Raw genomic sequence first — 13,487 nt, forward strand, 5'->3', positions numbered from 1 at the left:
ATGTCACCTTGTGGCTCTGTCTACAGGTCTCTGGAGTTGGCCGTGCCATCCCTACTTTACAAATGAGGAAACTGGCTCAGAAAGGACCCAGTGAGTGGTCTAAAGCCCCAGGGCACATGGTCGAGGTAGACTTTAAACCTTTAACTCTTCTAGGTGAGTAGATTTCTTGTTAGGACACTTCCATTGCTAGATTGCCACATTCATTTTGATTTTTGATACAGGGATTGAACCCAGGGGTGCTTTACCACTGAGCCACATCCTGGCTCTTTTTATCCTTCATTTTGAGACAGAGTCTCGTGAGGTCACTTAGGGCCTCTCGAGGTGTCCGAGCCTGGTTTTGAACTTGTGATCCTCCTGCCTCAGCCTCCCGAGCAGCTGTATTCAGGCGTGCACCACCATGCCTGGCTGCACATTTATTCTAAACTAATAAAACAAAGAAAGCAGCATCTCATTCTGTCTCTCGTGGTCTGCCTGCTGTTCCTCTCCATAGGCCGGCAGGCGATGGCTTTTAAAGTGGGGGTCCTTGGATGCCCAGGATTGGAATCCCAGAGCCCCACAGCATGTGGACTTTTGGGTCTCATCAGGAACGGTGTCTCTCTGGGAATGAGGCCTAAGCATCTGCATTTTTTAAAAGTAGGACCAGGACTTCCTGAATTAGTCGTTTGACAGATAAGTTTGAGAGTCACTGAAGTTGTGGCTCAGCAGGAGCCTGGTCACGATCAGGTGAAGACGGTGGAGTATTACTCAACATTAAAAGAGAATAAAATCATGGCATTTGCAGGTAAATGAATGGAGTTGGAGAATGTCATGCTCAGTGAAGTTAGCCAATCCCAGAAAACCAAAGGCCGAATGTTCTCTCTGATAAGTGGACGCTGATCCATAACGGGAAGGGGGAGGCACGGGAAAATGGAGGAACTTTGGGCAAAGGGGCGGGAGGGGAGGGAGGGTGCATGGGGGGCAGGAAAGATGGTGGAATGAGGGGGACAGCATTACCCTAGGTACATGTGTGACTGCACCTGGGTGGGTCACTACATCGTGTACAACCATTGTGCTGCCCTTGTGTACAGTGAATCAAAACGCATCCTGCTGTCATACACACCCAATTAGAATAGATAAATTAATCAGGAAATATTTAGAAGAATTTAAAAGTATTTTTAAAATATTGAAAGATGATCAAAACTTTTTTATCTTATGCAATAATACCTAAAATAAGGTGCATAATGGGTGATCTATTTTTTCCTAATACACAGTAAAATAAAGAAATTTAATAAAAAAAAATAATGAAGAAGGTCTCTGAGCAGCTCAGCCAAGGGCACGTGGGTCACCCAGCCCTGATCGGGGTTCTCACTGCTCCATCCCGCCTGCCGAGGGGCCCCAGAGTCTTTCCCTCTGTCTCCCCCGCCCCGTGAGGCTTACCCCAGTTCCTGCAGGACTGGTGCCAGTGTGAGGGGACGGAGGGGTGGGGACACGTGGGGACGTCTGCATTGTGTGTTGGAGGACCTGGGAGTCGGGAGGTGAGCTGCCACAAGGCCACACAGCCAGCCAGCCACCCGGAGTCGGCAGTGGGACCCAGGGCCGCCTGCCACCAAGGCTCCTGTGTAGTCCAGCGGGAGGCTGTGCCAACGGGGTGGGAGGTCAGTGTGCTGGAAGTCATGGCCGGATCCGGGCCCCTCCTCCACTGCCTTAGCTGTGTGACCTCAGGAAATGGTCCCTTGCTGCCGTCATGGGGCACAAAACCACCTGCTCTGGGAAGCGCTGGGCAGCCAGTAGCCTTTTAGTACAAAGTGGCCACTTCTGAGCGAGAAGAGGCCCAGAAGCCAAGGCCAGAAGGGTGACAGGACCTACTGTCAAGGCAGCAGCGGGTCCCAGGGCTGGGGACATTCTGGCTGTGGCCACGGCATGGGGAAGGTCGGTAGGGTGGGCAGGGTCCGGGCTCACACAGGTCAATCCATCCCTGACTTCTGGGCATCAGGAGCCACAGTTCCCCCCACCGACCCGCGGCTGCTCCCTCCCCAGGGCAGTTGGCAGACCGGCCGCTGACTGCTGGGCAGCGGGGCCTGGCACTTCTCTGCGGGCGCACACTGTCCCTCTCTTGTGTGCTCTCTTCCCGTTCCCACGCCCCACCTCGGCCAGTCCCCAGGGATCCTGCTGCGGGCAGGGCACAGAGTCGATCAGGACGTGTCCCTCCAAGAGTGCTGGGCCCTGCACTGCCCCGGCGTGCCTGGCCTGGGGACCCAGACCCTGCCCCCTCCTGGGGACAGGGGGCGGGGGCGGGCATGCTGTTGGGAAGTCTGTGCCGGGTTCAAGCCAAGGCCTGAGGTCTCTCAGCCGTGAGTTCTCACTGTGCAGAGCGGGGGGACTTTTATTCCTGGGGCCAGCCGGCCAGCCGTGAATGCCTTCAGCGAGGATCCAGGCATGGTGCCAGGAGCTGGGGCTGCCATTCAGAAAAGCCGTCCTGAACCTGATCCTCCAGGCGGGATCAACCCAGGGGGGACAGAGCGGAAGGGCTGGGACATCCCTCCTTCACTGAAGGGCGAGGTACCCAGGCCACGGTAGGGGACAGACACCAGAGGTCACACGGGGACGCGGCAGACTCCTGCCTAAGACGCTCATCGCAGAGAACGGTTCAGTGGTCGAGACCACCCGGCGGCTCTGCCGACTGAACATCTCCGTCTCATCTCCATCCTCCGGCATTGCCCAGCCCTGTGGTCCTTGCCACGTTCATTTCAGGCAGCGATAAAGGCTTGAGGGAGAAACATCCTTGCAGCGGGAGAGCGGGTGGCATGGTCTGGCAAGGTCCCTCTGAGGGCGGACATTTGATAGGAGGCCAGAGGTGAGGTGTCCCACCTGCAGGAGCATTTCGGGGAGAACCAGAAGCAGGAGCAGAGACCCTGCGCCAGACACGGTTCCGTGCACTTTAGACAAGCCACGTCCGCAGAAGGACCAGGAGCCCATCACGGACGGGAAGCCAAGAGCGGGAACCGGCAGGGACAGATCTCAGGTGGCACAGCGTGGGCCCCACCCAGGGGGCTGCTCCACTTCTGCAGGTGGGCTCTTGGCCACGAAGCCGTGCCACCTACCTGGACAGGTCCTAGATGCTTTGTGAGCATGGAAGAGGGGCACTGGACTCCCCCTCAGGGCAGAGAGGCAGAGAAGGAGCCGTGGAAGGACAACCTCGAGGTACCCAAGGACTGTGGGGGGCCAGGGAGCTGGTCTTTCCTCTTTTCCCTCCTCCAGCCCCCGAGCTGCCCCTCACCTGAGTGCAGGGACGCTCACAGGCAAGAGGGATGCTTCTTCTGCTCTGCTCTCTCTGCCGCTACTGAAGCCTCCTCTTCCAGGAAGCCTTCCCTGCTTGTCCCACCTCAAATACCTTCTCAGCTGGGTCCTCGGGGCCTGGAGCATGGTTAAGGAATGAAGGGAAGGGAGAAGGAGAGGCTCCGTGGGTGTGGACCCCTTCAGGAGAGCCCCGGGGGCAGGGGGGACTCTTCCAGGCCCAGGAGGCGGAGGAGGAGCTGTGCTCTCGGGGACATTTGCCAGGCCCGGCCTGGCACCCGGAATGTGCTCAATAAATACTTGGTGAATGAATGACTATCTGGAATTCGAAATTCAAAGTTGAGGATGCCCAGGGCAAGGATGTGTGCGATCAAGAGTGAGGAATGTTATTTATGAAAAGAATATTTTTAAATGGGGTGTTTGAGAGTTCCCAGGACAAAGGCTGGGGAAGGTTGAGGGCGGACCCTGGCTCAGGAGCTCAGAGTTGGGGATTTAGACAAGTTCCCCTGCCCCGGTCCCTGGGCCTCGATCTGTCCCAGGAAATGCTTAGGGGGCTTTTCCGACTCTGGGATTTGGTAGAACCTGCCCTCCTCTGGGACAAGCCCACGCATCCACCTCTCGGCTGAAACATCGCCCCTGTAAACCGTGGGCCAGGGCGGCTGGCTCCTGGGGGCAGGAGGGGCAGACCTGGGAGTGTCCAATGCCGTCATTTCTGCGCTGTCCTCCAGCTCCGCCTCTCCCTCCCCCAGGCTCTCTGCTCTCTGGGGTCTGACCTTCTAATGAGCCGATTCCCATTATCAGTCTCGGTGGTTTGAACGGGTGCCTGCAATTTAGTGTGGCCCAATGCTGGAAACCGAGCGCCTGGCTTGTGCAATTAGATTGGGGCCCCATTAACGTCGCCTCCTCTGGGATTTCATCCTTAGCTCCTCCTGACCTGTGTTTCCAGCCCATCTGTGTGGACATGGCTCCCCCCCGCCCCCCCCGACCTCCCCTGTTTTTTAAATCACTCTGTTTGGAGCCAGGCTTGAACTTGGGCCCAGAAGGGCCGAGCTGCCCACAGGAGGACGGATTTCAACACCCCCCGGGATGGCCTCTGTTCTTTCCCAAGAACCTGGCTGGCTGGCCCTTGGGCACCTCGAGTGGGTCAGCTGTGGCTCACATGTTGCACATAGAGCGGAGCTGGGGGGGCCGTCCATGCCATGGCTGCAAGTACTGCTGATTTAACCGACTTGTGGGTGACGCTTTGTCATTTGGAAAGCCCCCCCAGAATCCTCCCTGGGGAGAGGGGGCTTGCGTACCTGTTCACTGAGATCCCCTAAGTCACTGTCCTTTGGCGCCCTCCGGACCCCACTCCATTCTCTCCCTCGCTGCCCTGTTCTGGGTCCCAGGAGGCTATCCCTGTGGACGGCATAACCCAGCCCTCCTGCCCACCCGCTCTGCCTGGCTTTGGCCTCCACGGGAGACTGCAGGTCAGAGGGAGGGACGGTCACACGTTTCTTCACAGGTCCCACCTGCCTCGGTGCCGTGGCGTTGGAAGTATCTGAGAGCTTCCACAGCTCCAGCTTCCACAGAGCAGCTCTCCTGCTCAGGTCCAGGTCAAACCTTCTAGATGAAGCCTGTTACACGTTGGGGAATCCCTTAGCCCAAAGGCCAAAGCGTCTTGCATTTTGCCAATTTTTGGATTTGGAAACGTTTGCATAGACATAATGAGAGCTCTTGGGGACAGGACCCAGGTCTAAATACAAAATTCTTTGATGCTTCATATACACCTTAGACACACAGCCCGAAAGTCATTTTAAACACTAAGTTTTTGAAATTTTGTGCAAGAAACAGTTTCGGGCTGGGGGATTCTCCACTTGCAGGGTCGCGTGGGCGCTCTAGAAATTCTGAATTTGGAAGCGGTTCAGGTTTTCGGAGTCTGGATGCCAGACCTGCAATTCTCTCTCCCTCTATTGCCTTCAGCCCCAGGGGTGATAACGGTCTCCTGCTGTCGCTGTCGGCAGGTTCTGAGCACCTCCTTTTCCCTTGGCCCCCCACATCCTTCAGTAAGTACCTCCTTGAAGTTTCCTTTCTTAAGCTATTTGGGGGTGACCTCTGCCTCCCACCTGGCCCCTGTCTGGCACAATTCCTTGTTACTGGAAACGGTGTCGGGGACATGGTGGGTCCTTAATGAGCACTTGTGGAATGAACAGGCTTTTCGCATTCAGCATCTTGCACAGCCCTTGCAGAAACGATGTACAATGAGATTTTTTTCTGGATAAATGAGGGAGAGGGATAGGTTTCTAAGTAAAGCAGCACACCCCTGCCGCGACCTGGGTGACCTCCAGCAGTACTCTACCCTCTGCAGAGATTATGCCCAGGTTGGATCTGGAATGTCCCTCAAAGGCCCATGTGTCAAACACTTGGTCCCCAGTCCCTGGCACTGCCGGAGGTGGTGGGACCTTCGGGGTGGGGTCCAGTAGAAGGAAGTTAGGTCACTGGGCGTGTCCTTGAAGGAGACATTGGGACCACGGTCCCTCTTTCTCCTTTTGCTTTCTTGCCACATGAGATGAACGGGTCTCCTCCGTCACACCCTCCTGCCATGCCGCACTCTGCCCCCGCAGGCCCAGAGCAAAAGGGGCGAGAGATCCTGGACTCGTGAACCCAAACTAACCTTTCCTTCTTCTAAGGTGGTTGAGCGTGGGCATTGTGTCACAGCGATGGAAAGCTGACTAACAGCGTCTCCACCCCCCGCTACATTTTGTACAGAGACTCAGGGTCCATCATGCCAGCCTGGTGTGGGAGCAACAGGACCAGATGTCATGGGGCAGACAGAGGGAGAGGCAAAGGAGTTAAAGACACCTGAAAATTCACTTGGGATCCCATCAGGTTCAGACCTGATGCTGCCACTTGGTAAAAATGTGATTTGGTGCAAGCGATTTCATAATCCCCAGTATAACACAGTAGATAGGACTCAGTTTCTGCCTCTGCCTAATGGGACTATAGTAATAATCATTAGCCCTCAATTTAGTGATGACCCTGGTCCAGACGCTGTTGCGAACCCCTCAGGTACACCATCTCCTCTCACGCTCACTCAGGCCCTCCGAGGAGGAGCTATCAGCCTTTACGTTAGTAGTGAGTATCCCAGATCAGGCACTGTCATGGCCACACGGCTGCTCTCCCAGTGGTGGATCTGGGAGGACCACCCAGACTCAGCTCTCACCACTGGGCCATACTGCCGTAGTCTGCTGTTAGACCGTCTTGTGAGAATGCGATAAGATCATGCTTCACATAAACACTGAGCTCAGACCTGGTGTGCAGAGGCCAACGATGAGTGGCAATTAGCTCTTCCCTCTTCCCCACTGCCTAAGGCTCCTATGGGGAACGTACGCCCTTTAAGGAGCCCTGACCGTGACCCTCTGCCCAGATACAGAGGCAGTGCTGCCCCAGGCTGCCACCCACAGGCTCTGGAGCCAGACTTGGACCCCCGCTCTCCCACTGGCTGGACACCTGGGCTCCGTGACCCTGCCGCGGTGTGTCGATCTCCTTATCTCTAAACTGGGGGTGTTGAAAGGAGAAATGACTTAATATATGTTCAGTGCTTGGAATGGAGCCTAGCGCGGAGGGAATGCTGTTACAATGTTTGCTAAATAAATAAAAGTCATGAATTTTGTATGTTCTATCCAAGCTGGCTTCAACTAAAAGGGATTTTTCTTTTTTTTCTTTTTTTTTTTTGGCTCAAGTTTTGGGGATGAGTGAGATCCCCAGGTCCAGAGCCTTGAGCACCCCACCAGGTCCTAGGGTTTTGGTAAAGTGATTCTTGTGTCCAGACAGCATACCCCAGAAGCATCCTCACCTGGCCTCAGAGCAAGGTCACCACAGGAACATCTGGGAATGTTCTCCAATGGCTGCCCAATTGGGGGGTTCCACTGTGACTGGCCTGAAGTATTGCCTAGGCATCGAAATTCTGAACCAAGGCGCTTCTAATCTGCAACCAAATTTGAAATCTAATGGGATAGATAGTCTCATTTCCTCTATATTCCAAAGAAGGAGACTCCCAAATATATTAGTGGGACATAAGTAAAAATATCGAATATGAGCACATACAGATCACTAAATAGTATTTTTTTTTACAGTTCTTGAGTGTGAGAAGAACAAGAATGTCTATATCTAGCATCATTCTCAAAAATACCCCTTGATGGTGGACTTTGCTTAATTTTCCTGAAGTCTCATCAATTTTTAAGTTCTATTTAGTATACTTTTATTTGGTGCCGATGAACTCGATTATTATTTCTTCTCGGTAAATGAACCCCTTATCATGACATATTACTTTCTTTCCCCTAGTAATTCATTTCACCTGGAAGTCTATTTCCCCCAATATTCATGTAGCTGCATTAGATAGCTTTCTTTTTGCCTAGTAGTTATGTGATGTATTTTCTCTGTTCTTTAACTTTCAAACTTTCTGTAATCTTACGTTTTAAATTAATCTCTTGTATAGAATAGAGTCAGATTTTAAAAATTTGCCATGGAAACCTTATTCTTTAATTTGATCATTTAGTTCATTTATATTTAATGTAATTATTAATGTACACTGGTGACCAAAATAGTTTAACTACTCCTCGGCAGGGGTTGCAGTTCTCACAAGTGACCATGAGAGGGCGACTCCAGGAGATGCAGAGATACTCACAAGCCGAAAAGAAACTTGGGGAATCAGGTATTTGCTTTCTGGGGTTCTCTACTGCCTTTGAGGACACGGCTCCCCTACGAGTTCTGGACAAGAAAGGAGCAAGGGTATGGAATTTGGAAACAGGACTATGGTAGATTAGGGGACACAGCTGTTCCATGGCTATGCCTGTTGGTGGGGTGAGGGCAGTGGAAGGTACCCAAGGAGAGATTATTTACCAGCTTATATAAAAAACTGACATTTTAATAACTAGTCCTGCTGGATGAGAAGTTCAGAACATCATCCCTGCTGATAAGTGTGTGCTTAAGCCAACTCTCTTTTATTGCATTACATATTTGTAACATTTTTCTGTGTTGGTTTTGAAGCACTACATCCTATTTCTATTTCTAAATAATTACGCTAAAATGATCTCATGCGTCTTTAAATTTGCATCAAAGCCTATTATTAATCAACACAGTGACATTCTTCCCTGACAATAGAAGGGTCTCAGTAAACCTGAATTCCTTCCACCCTCCCGGTCTCCATTAACTCAGTGTTGTGTATTTTAATCTTTCATGTTTCTCAGATTCATAAGATCTTCCTGTTATTGTCCTTTGGAAGCATGGTTTTTAAACATTTTCCACCTCTTCACATCCTCTTATAGTTCTATGCTACCCGAGGGTCATTTTCCTTTGGCCTGAAGGACATACTTCAGAATGACCCTAGCGTGGGTCTCCTTTTGGTCTGTGAATGTTTGTATTTTGTCATTATTCATAAAAGATGTTTTCCTGAGGACCGAGTTAATTTCTTTAAACACACTGACCCTCAGAAGCTGTCACTACAATATAAGAAATATTTTTTCCTCTGGCTACCACTAAGGTATTTTTCTCTATCTTTCCAAAGTTAGTTACATTATTGTTCTGAAAGTACACACCATAAAATAGAATTCTTTTAAAAAATGTCAATGGTGCATTCTAACCATACGTAACCATGGGATTCATTTTGCCGTTTTCGTACGTGCACATAACAGAACCTGATCAATCTTGTCTCCCACTGTCTGTGAGCTTCTGCTTGGGAAGTTTGGAATCTTTCTGAAAGAATCATTTCCTGGAAAGCTGCCTCTGTTCTAGTCTTTTTCTGAGACTGTGATTAAACGGCTGTTCTATCTTTTCCTGGGATTTCGCCATCTCTTCTGCATTTCCAATCTTTTTCTCTTTGTGCCTGTTTCAGGATAATTTTTTTCAGCTGTGTTTAACACACCACACCAGTAATTTGGGTCATTATAGTTTTTTCATTTCTGGAAGTTCTGTTTGTTTCTTGTTAAACCGGTGGTCACTTTAATGCTCCCTCTTTCCAGCAGGTATTTTCAAGCCTGATCAGATATTTTCTACCTATCATCTATTTTTTTTTCTTTTATTAATCTGTGTCTGACAATCCAGTATCTGGTGTCTCTGAGGTTGCGTTTCTATTGTCCCTTGTTTCATTTTTCCTAATTCATGGCACCCGTGCCTAGTTACCTTTGACTGTGTGCTAACCATTGTATAAAGCATCACTTGAAGTCAAGGATGAAAGTGTCCTCCCCACACCTGGACTTGCTTTGACTTCTAGGTGTCTGCCATCACCATGAACCAACTTTACACTTCTGGAAGGTCCAGGCGCTTCAAACTGCAATTCAACTCACAATTACTTTGAGGGCTCATCTACTTATGGTCCTTGTTCACTTTGAAGATGCAGTCCTTAGGGGTCTTAGCTTTTTGTGGGGAGGGTCTGTCATTACAGTCCATGCTACGGGTGGCCCTGGGTGTTGGTTTCTGTCTTCCTTTTCCTCCCTGGGTTGACACATCCAGCTGGAAAATTGACTGACTTAACAACTACACTCAGAAGACAGCTGATTTTATAAACTCATCTATCTCCACGGGTTTCCATCATTTTATCATTTCTTTTTGGTGGTTCCTATTATCGTGCCAAACCCCTTGAAGTGCAGTAAACTGTAATTACTGAAAACTAGTTTTAAGTTGTTTTCAGTAGAAAAGTCGGTTCAAATAATCTAGCCCCCCATTATTGGAAGTCTTGCTTGGCACACAGTAGGTGCTCAATAAATGATGTAGAATTATCATAATTTTCCAAGCAAGCACCACTCTTTGGGTTATTTGTAGAGGCTCTTTCCTACTCTTGGAACGCATTCCTCATTTCCTGTCCCCAGCCTGAGACACTTGACGAGACTTGAAACAAATGCCACCTTTCCCCCAGAGTGTTTCCTGCCTCCCCGCTTCCCCAGATCTGGTCCTGTGTCTTGCCTGCTCAAGCCCCCACACAACCTGGTATGCACCATTCTCTGGGGACCTCCCTAGAGAGGACCGTATTTGTACACGTACTCATCTCTCCTGTGGATTTATACTTCCTTGTCATTTCTGGCTTCTGAAGAATTCCCTCATTTCCTCTCCGTCTCGGCACACAGAATAAATAGACTTCTGGAAAATATCATGGCCAGTCCTGTTCAGACCTGGAGGGGATCCTCTGAACATTCAGTCTGCGGCATTGCTAGAAGCAGGCTCAAATACATCCTCAAAACCCTTAAAGTGAAGGGGTTGCCCTCCCACACGAGACCGGCGATGGGAGGTGTCCCGTGAGCACGGGACCTCAGTCTTGCTTACCTCACGACTTTGGTCCCATTTCTCACGACTTGCATGTCCACCATGCAGCCCCCGGTGACGTAGGCAGCCAGGTTCAACTCTGAGAACTCTGCCTGAGGGAGAAAGCAAACAGAAGAGAACCCACTGAGTCCCCGATGCTGCGCAGCTGCTCCCACGCGCCCGGGGGGTATTGGTGGGAAATGTGCATTAAGCTTCAGCTCAATCTTAGCAAAGCTGCCTCGAGCTTCATTTCTGAAAGATGAGGAAGCTGAGCTCCGCAGTGTCCTGGTGACACGCTCACGATCACACAGTGGACCAAAGGCAGAATGGGACCCAAACCTGTGAACCTCTGATTCAAAGACCCATAATTTTAACCACCATTCATTTCTGCCTCCTTGACGGGAGAAGAGGCCACTCTAGCTCTGGGACCAGAAAATGACCAAATGCTGCAATGGGCCAGTTTTTGCTGGACTTCTTCTGGCTCATGCTGCACAGGGGTGCTGGGTTACAGATCCATGATAACGTATCTCTGGTCACAGAACCTTCTCAAGTTATTTGCCTGCTGTCCCTATTTTGGTAATGACCCTCTCACCTCCACCCACATGGCTCTGTGCCTGTGCACTGACATGCTGCCATTTTGGCCATAGTGGGTGGGTGGGCATTGGACCCAGGGTGGAGGAATAAGATTGTCCTCCCTGAGAACTCGAAAGTGCTGAGTGCTCCACACAGGTTCTTTCTAGGTGGTTGTCTCTTTAATGTACAAACCTGGGTGCTATTTAAGACCATGTTTCCTGCTGGCTGCGAACGGAGAACAATAGGAAACCACAGTGGAGTGTGGAAGGAGAGAGAGATCGAGAGAGAGATCACTGTCACCAAGATAGGGAGAAAGACACAGCGGAAAGAGATGGGGAATCCTGTTGACATTCATGGACCAGCGATGGTCTTGCCTCTGGATTTGCAGTTCCATCCTTCTGCGTACTTATTTGTTTGAGCAAACATTACTGAGCATCTGTTGCTCTCAGTTAGAATCCCATGGAATCTATTCCTCTGACCACAACATATGCCCCTGAGATGGAGATTCATTGTGACGATCATCTGTATGTTTTGTAAGGTTGCTGTAACAAAGTACCACCACTGGTTGGCTTAAATAGCAAAGATTTATCGTGTACAGGTCTGAAGGCTAGAAGTTCAAAGTCAAGGTGCTGGTAGGGTTGGTTTCTTCTGAGGCTTGTGAAGGAAGGATCTAAGCCAGACCTCTTTCCTTGGCTTGTAAGAGAACCATCTTTCCCCTTTGTCTCTTCATGTCATCTTCCCTATGCATGTCCTTACGTCCAAAGCCACCTTTAAGGAGGTCAGTCACACAGGTACACTCTCACCTTAATGATCTCGCCTGGACTTGATTGCCTCTTTAAAAGGCCCATCTCTAAATAAGGTCACACTCAGAGGTACTGTATGTGAGTCTTGGGAGGTGACAAGTCAGCCAATAAGGACATCATCTAAAGGGCATCTCCCCAGACTTATGCACAGTGGTGCCAAAAGCAGGTTTGGACTTAGTGACTACACAAAACCACTCCCACATATGAATCCTGTGCTGGCCTCGACGTTCACATGCACGAATTCATTGAATCCTCATTTTTCAAGATGAGAAAACCAAGGCAGAGAGACATCAGTAACTTCTACAATGTCACACACTAGGGAGCAGGAGTGGCTATTCAATCCCAGGCAGTCTGGCTTCAGAGCCTGTGAGGTTTTGGGGGGTGTGGGGTGGGTCGGGGGTACCAGGCACTGAACGCAGTAGCACTTAACCATGGAGCCACATCCGGAGCCCTTTTGTATTTTTTATTTTGATTCAGGGTCTCACTACACTGCAGAGCCTGTTGATACTGTGCTTTACACTGCATACCCAGCTGTTCAGCTGAATGGGGCACTGGGTAGATCATAACTGGAAATTTTAGAGACCTAGAAATAATCCATTTAAAGAGGAAAGATAAGTTTGCATTGAAGGTAAATATGATTTTCATAGTGATTTAAATGGAATCATTTAACAGGAATTATGACCAAAGACCTAGCGCTCTCCACCAGGGCACTGAAGGAAATCTGGAACACTTATGTCCCTCGCTCTAATAATCTCATCATGCTGTGGCAAGGTGAAAAGAAAAGAGTTCAGGGTGGTAACCAGTGACCTGGTCATTACGTCTGGTGCTTTGCAAATTCAGCCCCATGATGCTCGAGATAGTTCCCTGGCAAGAGGACCAAGAAGGGTGAAGAAAAGTTGTTGCTTGTGGGTGGCAGAGAAGAGAAGTTAGAAGAAGCCTGCAAAACAGGGGAGCTGGTCACCATGAGGAAAGGAAGTTCATCAGAATCGTGGGGAGTAGAATCTCCTGCCCAACCACGGTGCAGACCCAGGGGCTGTCTTGCCGCCCGAATGCAGGGTCGACTCTGGGTAGACTTTGCGAAGCTAGAGACTTAAAAATGAGGAATGAGACAAGGATGGCTAAAATCTCTATTTTTGTTCAACATTATATTGAGAGTCTAGGCTGGACAATCAGGCAAAAAGATAAAATCAAAGGCATCCAGATCTAAAAAGAGGTGGTAAGACTACTGTCAAATGATAATAATCCTCTAAAAAACTATAAGAATAATCCTCTAAAAAACTATAAGAACTAACAAGTTCTGCAAGGTATAAGATATAAGCAAAAATCAAATATTTTTGTATACTTGCAGTGAACAAATATAAATGACATTAACAATTTCATTTGTCATAGCATCAAAAATAATTGATGAACAATTTAAACAAAATAAATACAAAACTCTAAAAACTATAAAATAAAAGAAGAAGTTAAAACAACCATTGTTAATATGTTTTACATCCACAAGATTGTGGAGAGAAGCATAATATGATGAAGAGAGAAAGGAAAAACATAAAAGAAGGAAAATGA

At 49.4% G+C, this 13,487-nt stretch overlaps 1 protein-coding gene across 2 annotated transcripts in view; it reads right to left on the reverse strand.

Moving 5' to 3' along the window:
- Window positions 1–13,487, reverse strand: part of Syn3 (synapsin III) — a 374,313-nt gene that overhangs the window by 302,271 nt on the left and 58,555 nt on the right. Inside the window, exons 3-4 of one of the 2 annotated variants that reach the window (XM_076853263.2) lie at window positions 10,570–10,661; window positions 4,499–4,501 (exon numbers count right to left, since the gene is read on the reverse strand). In XM_076853263.2, coding sequence (XP_076709378.1) covers window positions 4,499–4,501; window positions 10,570–10,661 — 95 coding nt within the window. The remainder of the gene's footprint in view (window positions 1–4,498; window positions 4,502–10,569; window positions 10,662–13,487) is intronic. The other variant, XM_076853264.2, reaches the window with a different exon arrangement.

This window comes from Callospermophilus lateralis, chromosome 4 (genome assembly GCF_048772815.1).
Source record: "Callospermophilus lateralis isolate mCalLat2 chromosome 4, mCalLat2.hap1, whole genome shotgun sequence".
NCBI lineage: Eukaryota > Metazoa > Chordata > Mammalia > Rodentia > Sciuridae > Callospermophilus > Callospermophilus lateralis.